The following is a 16,679-nucleotide window of genomic DNA, read 5'->3' on the forward strand; positions in this document are numbered from 1 at the left end:
TGGCTTGGGGCCGCCTCCCTCCAACCCCTGCTTCTGTCTCCCACGGCCTTTTCTCTGTGTTTCTTGGACGGGTGAAGACGTGAATAGATGCCCGAGCTAATCACTTCTCAGGCTCTCTGCCGTCACCATCCATGTTTGCACGTCCAGGCTCCCGACGGGGTACGTGGCCCTGCTGGGCATCTTAGAGCCAAAAGAACATCGGCTGTGGAATGACTTTGTCATGTCACCGGCATCGTCACGCAGCCCCTATCCAATCCGTTAGGACATTCCAGCTCTATCGCTGACTCGGTTGCCAGGGCACGAGGCCCCGCGTTCACACAGGCACTGCTTAGGGTGCCCCTGTCTGTGTCCCCTGCAGTCATGGAAGTGGCATCCGGCGAGTACGGCGATCAGAACAGCCGTCTGGTGAGAGCCGTCCGGGAAGGCTTGTGCGACTGTGACCACAGGCGAGAGCCCGGGGGAGACACCGAGGTGAACCCTTTTCTCTGGCACCGGCCCTCTGAAGAGGTAAAGCGGGCAGGCCGTCGACAGGGTTGAGCATCGTAGTGTCCCGCGGCGGCCCGGGCCGTGCTGCCTGCCGCCGGGCACCGCTGCTCGAGGACCTTCCCAAGCCCGGGGGCTGGGGGCGGGGGGCGTGGGGACGGGGTCTCAGTGCTCTCCCCCCTGCTGTGTCCCCAGGACTCCGCCTCCGTGGAGGGCTGCCACAGCTTCTCGGCCAGCTGCCTCACCCAGTTCTGCATCCTCTTCAAGAGGACGTTTCTCAGCATCATGAGGGACTCGGTAAGGCGGTGTGTCGGGTTCTCATGGCAAAAGAGGCCGTCGGGTCATTTCTGGGTGTGCTCGTCCTGACTCAGCTTCCAGAGGGTTCTTCCTTCACTTGCGTTCGTCAGCCGTCCGTGAAGCTGCAGTTCCGAACCCTCCCCGCACGCGGTGGCTGTGGCAGTAGATGTTTGTGTCTTGCTCCAGGAACGTGCTGGTGGCTGCGGGCTGCGGCCCTGCCCCCATGTGCCTTTGCATCCTGGGACCCAGGAGGGAGGGGCCACTCCTTTCTGGAACACGGCAGAGGGAGAGGGCAGAGGTGCCCAACAGCAGACCTGAGAGCCTCTGGCTCCTGGGGGACCGTCCCTGGCGCTCACATCCCATGGACCGCAGCTGACGTGGGGGGCTGTATTCCACCCCCTGGAAAACTCCAGGAGGCGAGGCGGAGGGCAGGGGCATTGCCCATACCCTTATGGGGAGGGGCTGGCGAGTGACTGGGAACCGCGATGGCAACCACCTTTCGAGTGGACCATCTGGCCACCTGGGGGGACGGGGGGCTGAGCGCTCAGGGACCCCTGGGACCCAGCCTGAAGCATGGAGGGCTGGTGGCCACTCAGGCAGAGCTGTCCGAGGGCGGGCCTCTCACGCCTCCATCCTTTGTCCCCGTCACCACCATCATTGTCACTTGTCCTCTCCTTGGAAGGGGCACTGCCTGGGTTTGTCACTTTTGAAAGGGGTTGAACAGAGGACGGCAATTCCTCCTGTTGTAACGGCAGTAAAATGCTGCCATGTGTAGGTGCGTGTGTATCTGTGCACTCGTATGTGTGTGCTCTTGTGTGTATGTGTGTATGCATGTGTGCTTGTGTGTGTGTGTGTGCGTGTGCATGAGCTGCTTTAGGGTCGGGGTCTGGGTTTTCGGGGGACAGGGCAAAGCCTGCGACCCACCTTGGCCGGTGCCTCCGGGGGCCGCGGCCTCCCTGTGTGTTTCGCGGCCGACCTCTGACCTTGCACGCACCTGAGCTCACGGCGTGCCCGCCCAGGTCCTGACGCACCTGCGGATCACGTCTCACATTGGCATCGGCCTCCTCATCGGCCTGCTCTACCTGGGCATCGGGAACGAAGCCAAGAAGGTCCTGAGCAACTCCGGCTTCCTCTTCTTCTCCATGCTCTTCCTCATGTTCGCGGCCCTCATGCCCACCGTCCTCACGTGTGAGTGCCTGGCCGCCCCACCCCCTCCTCTCCCTCGTCCCCTGCCACTGAGGTCTTGGCCTGCGTGGCCACACACTCAAAGTATCGTGTTTTTTTTTTTTTTCTTTTCAAGACCATTTCCTTTGTGGACAGGTGTAGGTATTAGAGGATTTTCTGTTAGACGTGAAAATACATACGATGTTTAAGCCAAAGGAATGAATCACTAATGGGACACTGGTAAGCTTGGTGCAACGCTGATGAGAGATTTCTACTAAGTTTTCTAATCAGGAACCCATCTAACGCGACCTTGTTAGTTCAGACAGCCCTGGTGCGGCCATGTTCATCAGTGGATGAAGCTGTTCTAGGTAGATTTCCATGCAGTTCCAGACTGTTCGCAAAGCAGGTCTGCCCTTGGCCGCTTCAGGCCGACAGTGTAGAAGGCTATAGCTTCACCAGAGCTCCAGCTAAACACCTACTCCCACAATGCCTCCGCATGAAGTTGCCCCGCATTTCCAAGGGCAGCTGAGAGGTCTTGCCCAGGGGAAGGGTCGCACTGCTACAGTGACTCAGGAGAAACAAGGTCAGCGGTAGGAACTTGCACCAGTCACTGCAATGATGCTCGTATCCACTCCACGACTCTTCAGTTATAAAAAAGCTCGGCAGGCTTTCCTGGCGGGTAAATCACCCCACACCTTTCCGTTCAAACCCCGGGTTTTTTTGGTTTTGTTTTTGTCTTTTTAGGGCTGCACTCACAGCATATGGAGGCTCCCAGGCTCATGGTCAAATTGGAGCACAGCTGCTGGCCTACACCACAGCCACAGCCACACCAAATCCAAGCCATGTCTGTGACCTGCACCCCAGCTCACGACAACACCAGATCCTTAACCCCCTGAGCGAGGCCAGGGATCGAACCTGCATCCTCATGGGTACTGTTGGCTTCGTAACCCGCTGAACCGCAGTGGGAACTCCCAAACCCCGGGTGTTTTAAGTCCTAAAGATCCACAGGAGCCACAGGTCAGGTTGAGGCTGCAAGGGGCTCGGCACCAGACCCCCCATTTGAGTTCCTGGCGCTGTTACGGCTGCGGGACCCTTTCCGTTTTCCTGTCTCCTAGTTCCCCTGGAGATGGGAGTGTTTCTTCGAGAACATCTGAATTACTGGTACAGCCTGAAGGCCTACTACCTGGCCAAGACCATGGCCGACGTCCCCTTTCAGGTGTGTTCGCGACGGCGGTGTGGCGCGGAGAGGGGCGTGGGGCGGCCGAGGCCCCGTGCCCGGCGGGTGACAGCCTGTGTTTGCAGATCATGTTCCCAGTGGCCTACTGCAGCATCGTGTACTGGATGACGTCGCAGCCGTCCGACGCCGTGCGCTTCGTCCTCTTCGCCGCGCTGGGCACCATGACCTCGCTAGTGGCGCAGTCCCTGGGCCTGCTGATCGGGGCTGCGTCCACATCGCTGCAGGTACCAGCTTCTCCTCGGCCCACAGGCCACGGCCCTTGTGGGGCTCAGCCCCACCCCTGCCCCGAGACCCTACCTCCTGATTCTGTCCTAATGTCTCAGACCAGCCTCTTCAGCAGAGCACGAACCGAGCTGTCCTGGCCACTCAGGATTGACAGCAGCAGGGGCCCTTATGTGGCACCTAGGCTATGCCAGGCGCTGATCTCAGCGCTCTCGGAGATTAGCGTGTCCCCCAGTTAAGTGCGATGCTTCCCATTTCACAGATGGCACAGCCCAGAGAGGCATCGTGATTTTGTCAGTCACCCTTTTGTCACCTCCATAGGACCCACTCAGCTGTCCCCCAGACACCTCCCATTCCACCTCCACACCCCTGCACCCACGTGCCTGAGCCCCTCCACCTGCGCCCTCTAGATGCCTGACACCACCTGCCCCTGACCTGCCAGCTCCGCCGTATGCAGTTTCTGCTCCTCCAGGGCTTCCGGGTGCCCGGGCCAGTCCTGGAACCCTGCGGAATGAGCACCACAGGCTTCCCGATGCCCCCTTGCGTGCAGTGGACCCCTGTTCTGTGTTCAGAGCCTCGGGGCGTCACCCTCATCCGTGGATGGGGACGGGGACTGTGTCCCTCCCACCGCCAACAGCCGTGGCACGTGCTCGGCCCCAGCAGCCACACTTAGCGCCCAGGGCAGGGCGCTCCTGACCCTCCCCACTCCAACACGGTGACGCCCCCCCGGGGTCTGCTCCTGGGATGCCGGGCCTCCCGCGTCGCTAAGCCCTGCTGCCCCCTCCTCTCAGCATCACCCTGCCGCTGCTCTGAGGAGGCTCTACCCCTTTTCACCTTCCACCCTGTCCGCTGGGTCCAGCTGGGCCAGGCCCCAGCCCCTCCCCGTGCAGGAGACCCGTCTGCCCACCCCCAGAACGCGGCGCCGCCCCGCGCCGTCGCCGCCGTGACCCATCCTGGCAGCTCCGGCCCTTCTCCAGCCACCGGCGACGGTCTGGAAACGTGGACCGTGGCCCCGGGGCCCGCCGAGGAGGGGGCAGGGGAGTCAGTCGCCTGCGTGTCTCCCCAGGTGGCGACCTTCGTGGGCCCGGTCACGGCCATCCCAGTGCTCCTCTTCTCAGGGTTCTTCGTCAGCTTCGACACCATCCCCACCTACCTGCAGTGGATGTCCTACATCTCCTACGTCAGGTACGCGAGGGCCACGGCGGGCGAGGGGGCCTGGGACCTGCGGGATGCTGGCCTGACTCTCGGCGCATGAACAAGCCTATCAGGGCCTTTCGTTTTTCTCCTGGTTTTCTGTGTGTGTGTGTGTGTCTCTCTTTCACACCCACACCCACACACACCCTCTCATGATGAAAATCACACCAGGGACCCATGCCCTGAAGAGGCCGTGGGGGCCCTGTGTGCTCTGCACGTCCTGGAGAGAGGCCTGCGGATTTCCATCTTTCAGGAACTTCCTTCCTCTCTGGAGGAAGAGATGAGAAGTTTTTACAGAGATACACAACTTTGTTGTTCGCGTTAACCAAGTTCCGAGTCTCTGTAAAACCTTCATAAGAAATGCGTGGGGCAGTTTCCATCATGGCTCAGTGGTAAACGAATCCGACTAGGAACCATGAGGACGCGGGTTGGATCCCTGGCCTCGCTCAGTGGGTGAAGGATCCGGTGTTGCCGTGAGCTGTGGTGTAGGTCGCAGACGCAGCTGAGATTCCAAGTTGCTGTGGCTCTGGTGGAGGCTGGCAGCTGCAGCTCCAATCTGACCCCTCGCCTGGGAACTTCCGTATGCCACGGGTGCAGCGCTAAAAAGACAAAAAAGACCAAAAAAGAAAAAAAAAAGAAAGAAACGCAGTGGGAGTTCCTGTTGTGGCTCAGTGGGTTAAGGACCTGACGTAGTCTCTGTGAAGATGCTGGTTCGACCCCTGGTCTTGCTCAGTGGATTAAGGGTCTGGTGTTGCTGCAAGCTCCAGTGCAGTGTAGGTCGTAGCTACGTCTCAGATCCGCTGTTGCTGTGGCTGTGCAGCTGCAGCCCCGATTCTGCCCCTGGCCTGGGATTTTCCATATGCTGCAGGCGCAACCGTGCAAAGAAAAACAAAAAAGAAAAGAAGAGAAAAAGCAATGCAGTGGCAAACAGGTCATACTGTAAGCATCCTAGTGTTGAGCAGGGCTGCTGGGGGCCTGGGGCCTCAGGCTGCGGATTTCCCCCTCGCTGCTTGGAGGTGCTCTGGCGCGTCTGCCCTGGGCAGCGGGGGGGCCCTGCTTAGCGCTGCTTCTCTCCCCAGCCGGAGCGGTTCCACCTGACCCCGGCAGCCCAGGTGCTCAACAAGCTTGTCCTTTCTAGTTTGTCAGGTCAGACCTGGATGGATTGCTCTGGAGAACAAAGTCGAAACAGCCTCGTGCGGAGCGCCCGGAGTCTGTGCTCCTGCCCAGCCCGGGAGATCAGACACCGGTGCCTTTCTTCTCAGAATGAGCGCTGTTGTTCTGACACCGGAGGGCTCGGACAGGACCACAGGTGATGCAGGAATGTTTTATTTAAGTGCTCCGCCATCTTCGGAAGGCTATCAGACCCTCTCTTATATTTAACTGTTAAAAAGCAGGTGTATTAGCAGAAGTAGCCAAAGTGGTTTTCGTCTGTATCACCATTGACCAGTACCTACTCTTGGTTCAGTTTGTCTTTTTGGTTTTTTTTTTTTTCTGTTTGTATCACCTTTGAACAATACCTACTCTTGGTTCAATTTGGTGTTTTAGTGTTTGTTTCTTTCCATTGGCATTGCTCCTGAATAATATCTCCTCTTGCGTCAATTTTTTTCCCATTTGTATCACCTTCGACAGTATGTTTGGCTTTGGGGGGTGTTTTTTCCCCAATTATATCCCCATTGAACTATACCTACTCTTGTTTGTTTGTTTGTTTTCGTGGAGGAAAGAAAATAGGAAAACCTTTGGACGGCCGTTGCCTGTGCTTGTCCAAGGAAGCCTGGAGCCGAGAGGAACCATCCCAGGGGCCAGGCTGAGGGCCGGGCAGGACGTGGTACCCTCCGCAGACCTGGCCGAGGAGCAGGGGCCGTGACCCCTCACGCTGGGTGCTTCCCTCCTCAGGTACGGGTTCGAGGGCGTCATCCTCTCCATCTACGGCCTCGACCGCGAGGACCTGCACTGTGACATTGACGAGACGTGTCACTTCCAGAAGTCAGAGGCCATCCTCAGAGAGCTGGACGTGGAGAACGCCAAGCTCTACCTGGACTTCATCGTGCTGGGCGTTTTCTTCATCTCCCTGCGTCTCATCGCCTACCTCGTGCTGAGGTACAAAATCCGGGCCGAGAGGTAAAGCCCCTGGATGTTGGGGGGACAGGAGAACTGGACGCTGCGGCCACGGGCCACTTCCAGAACCGGCGGCAAGCCCAGGCCTGAGGACACAGACGCCCCTCTGACCCCACCCCCCGGGGACCACGTGTGGTGGCCGGGCGGCCAGTGGTGGATGTTGCCGCCTGGCTGGGGTGGGTCCTTTCCCCATTACCCTTTCTAGTTCTACCTAGGAAGACGATGTAGGAAGATTTTTGGTTTTTGTTTTTTTCACATGCAAAATTGTCAAATATCACAACCAGGGCAGAATTTTAAATGGCAACAGAGCTGGGGATGAGAGGCTTCCTCGGCAAAATTCTCCCTTCTGACCCGGAAGCTCTGGTCCTGGCCCGGGGCCTCGGGCAGCTCCCGGGGGTCCCTGGGCAGTCAGACGTCTGGGAGCGGAAGGCGAAGCTTGGAGAGATTCCATTCTGTGACTGGTGTTTTCGTAGTTCCATCTTTCTGCAATTTGCCTCTTTTTTTTTCCAACGAGAAGTCATTTTCCAAGCCACGAGGGGATCAGTTTCATGCTTTTCAGAAACTGCACCTTTTCCGTCCTGGTTGAAGACAGTTATTCAGGGTAAATAACATCCTTTGTTTGGAGATGTGAGGGGTTTTACCTCATCACTGAGCTGGTCCCGTTGGCAGATGGAACTTGAGGAAGATGCTGATGTGGGCTCCAGGTCAAAGGCAGACTTTGCTGGCGCTTTGCTATGCACTCAGCCGTGCAGACATTTCCAAAAGGAACACAGAAAGTCGGAAGGCAAGATCGGCCATCTCTTTATTTTCCCCAGGTTTCTGATTTCGAGCAAAATGTACGGGTTTTTTTTTTTTCTTCCTGACTTTCTGAGCATCTTCATTTTTGCCTGAAAAAGACTCTAGAAGATCCACCCTGTTGATGTATCACATTTTCTCTTCCTTCGCCTGTCACATCAACTACCTCCACTGAACCTGGGAAGCTGGGCTTAGAGAAATTCCAGGTGTGAACGTCGCAGGACCTGCAGGTGCAGCCGTGAAGTAGGCGCTCTCTAGTTCTTTCCTGCACAGGAGGGAGGATGCTGGGATTTCGTGAGATCCGAGGTCTTTGCAAGAAACTGGCCAAGACTCAGTGTGGCTGAGGCGCCTGCATCTCTGTCCATCCACGAACCTGGAGTCGTGGGAGGCTCCGTCTCCCACATCCGGTGTCTGTGGCATCTCAGCAGCACCACCTTCTCAGCACCAGGCTAGTGTAGCCCTTCCTGACCTGAAACGCCTTTCCAGTGTCACGAGCACATAAGGAAAATGCCCCTGGGAGCCGTGGGCACGTGTGCGGGGTAAACGGCCTTTGAATTCCCGGTGGGGTGGTCAGAAGCAGTGGGACCACAGGGTAGAAGGGGACACTGGCCAAAGAAGCTCCTCTGACGGCAGTGGGACTCCCTTTCCCCTTCTAGAATCCCATTAACCTAGAGTCAGGGTCTCCTAACGAAAGACTGTAATTTCGTGGACCGATTCGTTAACCCTCCCGAGCCTCCGTTTCCCCACCTGTAAGCAGCAGCACAAGGTCGCCTTCAAGGCATATTCGGCTCTGAAGTGTTCTGAGACTCCTAGGTGGTGTTCCAGAAATTTATTTCCCACGTAAGAGAAGGAGAAAGGGCCAGCTTTTACTTATAGGTGGGTTTCGTTCACAAATGCTTGAAGATCCCTTGGTCGCTTTGGATCCCTTTTAGTAAAACACAATTGAGGTCCTGAAAATGAAATTTTCATTTGCTTGTGTTGCACCAAAAGGTGGCATTGCCTTCCAGATTATGTTCTTTAACCAGGGTCAAACTTAGCCTTTAGAAACAGTCCGTATTCAATTTCAAGGCCAGTTTGCTTATAAGATGTCACACGTAGCAGGACCCAGCCTGGTGCAATAGAGAGTTGGGAAGAGGAAGAAGTCCTTGACCTCGTCCCAGAAGCCCATCAGCTGAGGCCCAGCACTGAGACACTGCCTCTGGGTGAGCCCTTCCAGCCACGGGCCACGGAGTCTAAGAAGGAAGTGACACCAGAGCCCGCACGGTGCAGGACTGACCGGGCACAGGCAGCCTCCCGTCCCTCCCGGGAGCCCACAGGCACTGTGTCTCAGCAATTTCAGAAGGAAACAGTGCGATTCCTCTAGATTGAGAATCTGGTTCCCAAGCATCCGTAAACCCTCAAGAGGAATTAGTGCTTCCTTAGGAGCTCATGCTCCCTGCATCTCAAGTCTCCACTCTTAGCAGGTTTTATTCATCCCTTCAAAGATGAGGGACGAATTAAGATCCTCTCGGGGTGGGGGGCAGGTCTTGGGGGCTGTGGCGGCTGCTGCGCTGCCAGAAGGGAGATGCTTGTGCAGAGAAACGTGGCGGTTTTGAAAGGATGCTAACTGGGATGCAGTGGGTACCGCAGCACAGCTGGCTTAGGAAGACCCAGGGCCTGCTGAGCAAGGATGCTGACGGACCAGCCGTGCTGTCCGTCATCCTCCAGTCTCGGCATCCCCTGTCCCTTGCTCGAGCTTTCCTGTCACACGCGCTTGCAGCACAGACCCAATGCTGCAGTTAGACTCCCCAGCTGTTTTCCCTCTGCTTTGCGTAGTGTGCAGGGCAGTTGGACAAAATGCCTTATTTATCTCAGGCGAGGCCATGCACGTCACCTGCTGATGTGATTTCTCAGCAGGTGTGGATACGAGCTGGGGGAGAATGTCCTGTCTTTTGTATTTGGGATTTCAAGCAGGCCGCCTCCCCAGCGCTTACGCTTTTAAGTCATTTCTGAATATGTCCCGACTCAAATCTTCCTTTCACCGCTGATTTTGCTTCTTCACTTAGAAGGAAGGAGTACTTTTGATGAAGGAGGTGCTGCCTTCCCCGTTGTTAGTAGAGGCGGAAACAGAAATCTGAAGAGCATCTGTTCAACTGGAACTTGGGAGAGAAAGGGGCCCCGCTGGGGTCCAGCCCCGGCTCCACGGAAGCGCTGGGGTCTGGAGCTGCCGACCACCCCGGCCTTCGCCTCTGAGCCCATTCACAGCCATTCCTGCCTCGCTCTTCCCTGCTCTACCCATTTACCAGCTTGAGAATTAAATGCTTCGAAGGCTCCCACGTGCGTGACCTGGGAGGGGAGGAAACCAGGCAAACATCTGACATAGAAGGTGCTGGCATCTGACTGTCATCTTGGGGGAGAAGCCTTCGAGACTAAGAAAGGGGGCATAAGCTTGTAGGTAGAAACGTAGCCTGTAAGTAGACTGAGTCGTAGCTACGACCTCCTTTTCCCACCTGAGCAAGGCACTGCCAGGAGGTCAGGGGCCGACCAAGTCCGCGAAGTAGAAATCCCTCTGGGGTCTCACGGAGGAGAGAAGCTGGGCCCCCCTGTACCGAGCATCTCCTTCCCAGGTGGTCCGGATGCTGGCTGGCTGGCTGGGTACCTTACCAACTCCTCGGTTCAGTTATTCACTCAGCAAACATGTGTTGACCCATCCCCGCGTGCTTGGTGTGGCCCAGGCATGGGGGGCTGGGGAAGGGGCTCAGACCCAGCCTGCCTTTCAGTGCTGGTGGGCTGGAGGGCACCTCGTTCTGCAGAAGCCAAGCACCACGGCTGGAGGGGGCCGGGAAAGAGCCGGCTTGGAATGCGAGCCCAAGCTTGATGCTCCCATCTGTTTCTCGCTTTGCCACATTGCCTGCTGTTTGTAGTGGGCACCTGTGCCTGAAGATGCTTTGCTAGCATTAACTGCAATTCTAGGCTCGTTCTGAACTTGCTGTCACCAGTCAGCGAGATGGGAGGGTGGCCACGCCCCCTTCCGCAGTCGCCTTTGTGTGGGGGTGTCCCGAGCTGGCCCGGGGCCCAGCTTACCCCCATCTCCGTGGAGAGGTGCCTTCTTCTGCCCTCGTACCTGTGTCCTCGCTGGGGCCCGAGAGGGACCGGGGAGTGTGTTTTGTGTGTGTGTGTGTGAGTGTGGGCACACGTACCTGTGCACGCACACATGAGGGCACGTACTGGCTCACTCCAGGTGTGTCACTAGTCGTGTTATCTGTGCTGTCTCTAAATCCTCAATCACCCTTTGCCCCGAGAAGGAAAGAAAATTCCCTCCCCGCAGGCCCTCGTGGGGCGGATGAAGTGGAGTCAGAATCCACTCCGACTTGCAGCAGATGAGATGCCAGCTCAGTCCGAGTGGGACAGACAGTAACGCCCGAGCCCCTAGCGGGGGAGGGGGGCAGTGTGTATGGCTTTGGAGTTAGAAGCTCTTAAGAAATAAAATATTTTATATAACACTTCTTAGTTGTGGTCAGTGTTAACTGCTTCCAATTCCAAATAAGTGGCTTGAATTGCTGTAGGTGAAGGGCTTTTAGGTTGTGTTTGGAGTATGTTTGTGTCCGTCCGCAGGGGCCTGGTTTATTCCTTGGGGTTCAGGTGGGTCACCGGCTGTAGAGTCACCTTTCTCTCTCTGGGCACCTGTCATGCTTTAGGTTGAAGTGTGGTGTTTCGCCTCCATTTTCCCCGCCTCCTCACCCATTTCTCCTCCCTCATTGATGTTGGCCAGGACTCCAGCAAGTGCTGAGGGCCCGGGTGCACAGGCCCACGTGGGCCCCCCCTTGCTGTGGTCTCCGGGGACACAAGCCCTGGGGAGGGGGGTGCTGCCTAGGGACCACGGCTGGTGTGGCCTTAGCTCAGCTCCCTGGCTTTGGGGGGTGAGGGGTAAACACCCACCCCACCGACCAACAAGCCAGATGCTCAGGGCTGGGCTATCGTCAGGCTTCCCACTGCCTCAAGGATTTAGCGGAGCACAGGGCTGGCCAGAGTCCCAGAGAGGCGGCCCCTTCAGTCCTGCCTCTGCATGACCTGTCAGAGCTGGGACAAGCTCCGGAGGCTCCTGAGCCTTCCCCTCTGCACCCCCGCCCCCTGCAGACCCCACCCTCCTGGGCAGTGTCCACTAAGCACGTGGCTCTTTGGGTCCTGCGTCTGGCCTCTCACCTGCGAGACCATCGCCCCCTGCAGAGACAGGTGTTTCTGGTGTCCCCGTTGGGGCCTCCCTGGGGTCAGACACAGGAAGAAGCAGGAAACCCCGCACCCCGACTGCCCAGGCTCATCTCCACACTCGCAAGCTCCGTTCAGCCTGCACAGAAGTCCTCGCCTCCGGGGCAGGAGGTGAGCTGGGCCGTGATGCTCTCACGCCCGTCCTTCTGCGAGTGGAGCCTGGGTTTCCTCCTGCTTGTCCTTTCCCGCCTCTCCACACCCTCGAGGAAGCAGAGGGTTTAGATAAGCTTGATTCTCTACATCGTCCGAACGGTCAACTTGGAGTCATTCCTCAGACAGACACGCATGGCCTTCGAGCCTTGGCACCTCCCTGTTCTCAAAAGAGGTCCCTGGCATCAAAAACGAGCATCCAGGCACAGCAGCTACACGTCCCTGCCAGGCAAGGGTTCACTGATGATGCGGGCACAGCCATCGGGCTTTTCCGCCATCGAGAGACCATCGTAAAGCCAAAGAGAAAGGAGCAGAAGCATAAAAGTGCCCTGGTTTGGGTCACAGACCGGGTGAAGGCTGCCCCTGGGTCTGGTCTCTGCTTTACAGGGGGTGTGGGCTGCATGTACACAGCTGGAGGTCCAGGCCTGCCCTGTCCGCACCCCGTTTCCAGGGAGACCCCACCTCCCCCCAAGCCAAAGACATGGTCACAAATACGTGTGGGTTTCTCCCTGGGGTTGGTGGCTGGAACCAGATGGCAAAGCTGAAAGTCCCTGCCTTCCGCTGAGGTTTTCTCAGTGCCGTGGCCCCGCGCTCTGCTTGGCCTGTCCCCATAAGCCTGAGAGATCCTTGCTGGCCACTTTAGCTGCCTTGAGCCTGGGCTCTGCACATGAATCTAAATGCAACCCTGATGCTGTATACAGTTAAATGGTGTTTTCTTATCGTCACTGATGTTAGAACATCTGATTTGGGGGAACTGGCTGGTACCTCTGCAGCCAGGAAGCCACCTCTCCCCTGCAGCCAGGGCCAAGGTGAGCTGGGGCCGAGGTGCTAAGGCCCAGCCTGCAAGCATCAGCGCGGAGATGGTGGTGAGGCGGGACTCTCCCTGCAGCCTGCTAGGGGGCAGGGCTCAGGTTCCTCTGGACATCTCCCTGAAGGAAAGTTCTGGAAGCCTTGCTGCCAGAAAGGGAGTGGATCGTTCTTTCATTTCACCTGCCATGAGGCGCGGGTCATCTTTCCTGGACCAGCACGGTGGAACTTTCAAGAAAGCAGGGTTTATCAAACAGGGCTTTGCTGGAGCAGAGGAGACTGCAGGCTCATCCATTCTTGGGGGAGACATTACCCTTCTTGGGGGGCCCTGAATGTGCCCTCACCTGCTGGGTGGGACAGATCAGGCCTCGAAGGGAAAGCTGTGGGGATCTGGGTCAAGGTCGAGGGCCCTACCTTCATGGGTCCCGGACGTCGCAGGTGTGACCCAGTCTGAAAGGTACCGCGGTTGGTTTCTTTGAAAGTATATATCGGCTGCGGCAGGTATTTTGTTTGTGTATCTTTCCCTTTGCTAACAACTCTGTCATCGTGTCGCTGGGGGGACTTTTCCATGACCTTTGGAAACACGAGCTGCCCAGACTTCTTCATAAACATCTCAGTTTAAGTTCTCAGCCCGTTAAAAATGGTAAAAAAAAATCCTACCACCCAAATTGTTCAGAAGATGGACCACCCACCTCATAGAAGGGGGTTTTGGCTTGCACAGTCCAGTGCTCCCTGGGGAAGGGGTGGCCCCGAGTGTCTCCACAGAAGGGGTGTGTTTAAAAGTGAGCCCGCGTGGCTGACCCTGTTCCCTGGTTTGTCTTCCTCTGGCAGAACACCTGCTTATGACCGAATCTCTCGTGCATCGCTGCCTTTTATTTGACGAGTAGCTGTGGAATGTTTTTCCTTTGTTATTCCTTCCAAAGCAAGCGTCAATGCAAAGAACATTTTTAATCAGCGTGCAAACATGGGCCAATATCTGGCTATATCTACTAGGCAGTGATGTAATCCTGATGGGCGTAATGCTGTGTAGACAACCTGGCATCGATGTAGCCACGTGACCTTAGGAACGGCTGTGCTGGAGCAGTGGGAGAGCCGTGCACTCTTGTAGGTAAGCTCGACATCTAGACGCACGGACACCCACACATACTTTAAAGTAACAGCCGCTCCCTTGGGCTCTTGTCTCCGTGGCGGCTCCGCTCCGCTCCGTGGGAACATAGACCCGAGCAGCCCCTGGGATGCGAGCTGGCTAGGTCTACCTTGCAGAGCATGGTCCTGCTCTGTTTATTTCTGTAGAGTTCTCTCCTTAGAAGATTTGTACGTGCATTTTTTGCAGACTCAAACTTTGTTTTCTGAAATTAGATGCCATTTATGAAAATGTGACATAAATCAAAATAAAGTATCGTTATTTTCAGATTTCTCTCTCTCTTTCTCTCCTTTTTGCTTTCAACACCACCAGCCTGCAGATCGGCTGGGAGAATTGGGGAAGCCTGTGGGGTATTTTTTCTTTCTTGCATTGACTTCACCCTTTTTTTTTTAGGGTCGCACCTGTGACACATGGAAGTTCCCAGGCTAGGGGTCACATTGGAGCTGTAGCAGCCGACCTGCACCACAGCCACAGAAACACTGGGATCTGAGTGGCATCTGCGACCTACACCTCAGCTTGTGGCAATGCCGGATCCTTAACCCACTGAGCGAGGCCAGGGATCGAACCCACATCCTTATGGATACTAGTTGGGTTCTTAACCCACTGAGCCACCACAGGAACCCCTGACCTCACTCTTAATGGAGCAGTTCCCCTGGTAGGTGTAATAATGATGGATTTGGGTGGTGCTGGGAAGAGAGACAAGAGGGGTGACGCGGCAGCCTTGATAGGTACTGTGGTAGCACAAGGTCAAGTGTCTTTCACACACTGTCTCCTTTAACAGGGGCCCTCGGGGCCAGGGGCCTGCTGCCAGCCTCATTCCACAGGCCAGGGGACTGAGGCTCAGAGAGATTAGACATGTGGCCCAAGGCAGGTGACAGAGGCAGAATCCGGATGGGGCAGTCTAGCAGGGGAGCCAGGGCTCCTGACGCCGCCCTGACTTCCTCACATTCGGAAGAAGACCTTGAGCAACTGCCAGCAAAGGGCCCCATCCGGTTGCAGGAAGGGCCTGGGGGACTCTGTGCCCCATGCCCAGGGGACCCTTCTCCCAGACTCTTTGCTAAGGGGTAAGATGATGAGCGGGCACGCCCAGGAGTCAGCTTGGGGGTCTCTATGCTGTTGGGACCCCTGGGGATCAGCACTGGGCCCAGGCGTCACTGTGGGAGCGTCGCTTGGGGTGGGGATGACAAGGTGACCCTGCAGGTGTGCAGGAAGGTGTGCGTGCAGGGACAGGAGAGAGAAGCCACGCTGAAGTGCTGCCCCCGCGTCCTGCCCCAGATGCCGCCCCTCGGCTCCTGGACAACCTGCCACCTTCCCCACCAAAACCCCCACTCTTTCCAAAGGGATCTCTAGTAGAAATTTTAATTTGCAAATAGTCCCCACATTTCTTTGAACAAAGGGTACGAAAGTGCGAAATCTCACCTGAAACCACCCCAAGCACACCCCCTGGGTAATCAGGGCTGACACCCAGCTGGCAGGTAACCACCCAGCCCTGTAGCACCCCTAGAAAGACACCCCTCACACCACGCGTCCTGCCCTTCGCCCCGAATCACCGACCTTGCCCAGACTGGACGGTATAGCACTCCCGCCATCGTCAGCATGTTCTGGAATCCGTGTGGCCATGTCCCTTCGGCTCCACCCTGTGGCTCCTCCTCTTGAACAACCGTACTGCAATACATCTGAACATTTGGAAAACATATCCTTACAACCTACAGTTTAAACCACGGACGCTTTTTCTGGAAATGCAAGTGGAAGGAAATCCAAAATGTGAAACATTTGAAACATATGTGCAGAGAAGGTCTCCCACTGGAGCTGGGACCGCCCCCCCATGGAAGCCTCCCCCAACTCTCACGGCGTCCCACCCAGCACCCACATTCTGCCTCCAGCCTTCTGGGCCCCAGGTCACACCTGAAGGTGGTGGCTTTGGGGATTACAGGTGCATGGGCTTGGGGACCCCACAAGGTGGCCAGGGCCTTGGTGCCACCTCATCCCAAGGTGCTAATCCCGATGGACAGTGTGGCTGTGGCCTGGAGTGGATGTAAGCGCCTCTCCTTAGCAATTCATTCTGCAGAAAATGTAATGAGAACGGGGCAAACCCCCATGAGGCCCCTTGATGGAGAATCTGATTTGCCCGCAGGCGTTTCCGTTCCTTCCTTTGCTCTCGCCCCTACCAGCAGCCCGTGGTCTGTGCTCAGTCGCTGCCATGCGTGGACGATGTTAAAGCAGCCACACGACCAGGAGGGATGGGTGGCCTGGCCACCTATTGGCACGTGACCTTGGAAGTGGACTCACTTCCTCCTAGTTGCCTTATCTGGTTGTCATTTTGGGAACCGACGTTAGAAGGAAAAAGGAACTCGGCACATCCCAAGACAGCAAATTCCACTGGGTGGGTGAGGGCTTAGGTGGGAGGGGCCGAAGCAGTGGCAGAGCAGGTGGAGGCGTCCGAGGGCGCCCTCTGGGGGCGCTGAGCAGCAGAGCAGGTGCGTGGCAGGGAGGAGGGAGCCTCACAAAACCCCACAGGAAGAGGCGGTAGCTCCTAGGGTCAAAGACAGCTGCCTGGAGAGAAACAGCGGTTAATTCCTGGCCTGAGCGTGGTCTGGAAAAGGGGGAGTGACCCTCAGTCCGGGGCCTCCTAAAGGAGACAAGGCCCCTCAGAGGCCACCTGGACAGATGGCACGGAGACAAGAGGAGTGGACCCACACATTTGGCCTTTGGGTCTAAACCGATTCTCAGAGCAAATCAGACCATCGTCAAAAGCAGATTAAATCAACAGACATATAAGTGCATTGGGGGTTACAGATAGAGAGATAGATAGATAGACAGATAGAT

At 56.7% G+C, this 16,679-nt stretch overlaps 1 protein-coding gene across 5 annotated transcripts in view; it reads left to right on the forward strand.

Moving 5' to 3' along the window:
* The window catches only part of ABCG1 (ATP binding cassette subfamily G member 1), a 70,352-nt gene extending 56,230 nt beyond the window's left edge, over nucleotides 1-14,122 (forward strand). Inside the window, exons 9-17 of one of the 5 annotated variants that reach the window (XR_007137166.1) lie at nucleotides 359-507; nucleotides 679-780; nucleotides 1,800-1,968; nucleotides 3,060-3,160; nucleotides 3,247-3,405; nucleotides 4,470-4,588; nucleotides 5,736-5,906; nucleotides 6,491-8,046; nucleotides 9,553-10,989. Coding sequence is in view for 3 of the 5 variants with exons in the window: in XM_047797120.1 (XP_047653076.1) it covers nucleotides 359-507; nucleotides 679-780; nucleotides 1,800-1,968; nucleotides 3,060-3,160; nucleotides 3,247-3,405; nucleotides 4,470-4,588; nucleotides 5,736-5,906; nucleotides 6,491-6,719 (1,199 nt within the window). In the remaining 2 variants the exon portion in view is untranslated. Of the gene's footprint in view, nucleotides 1-358; nucleotides 508-678; nucleotides 781-1,799; nucleotides 1,969-3,059; nucleotides 3,161-3,246; nucleotides 3,406-4,469; nucleotides 4,589-5,735; nucleotides 5,907-6,490; nucleotides 10,990-13,540 lie in introns of those variants that run through there. The other 4 variants (XR_007137167.1, XM_047797120.1, XM_047797135.1 and 1 more) reach the window with 4 other exon arrangements.
* The last annotated feature ends 2,557 nt before the right edge of the window (nucleotides 14,123-16,679 follow it).

The sequence above is a fragment of the Phacochoerus africanus genome, chromosome 1 (genome assembly GCF_016906955.1).
Source record: "Phacochoerus africanus isolate WHEZ1 chromosome 1, ROS_Pafr_v1, whole genome shotgun sequence".
NCBI lineage: Eukaryota > Metazoa > Chordata > Mammalia > Artiodactyla > Suidae > Phacochoerus > Phacochoerus africanus.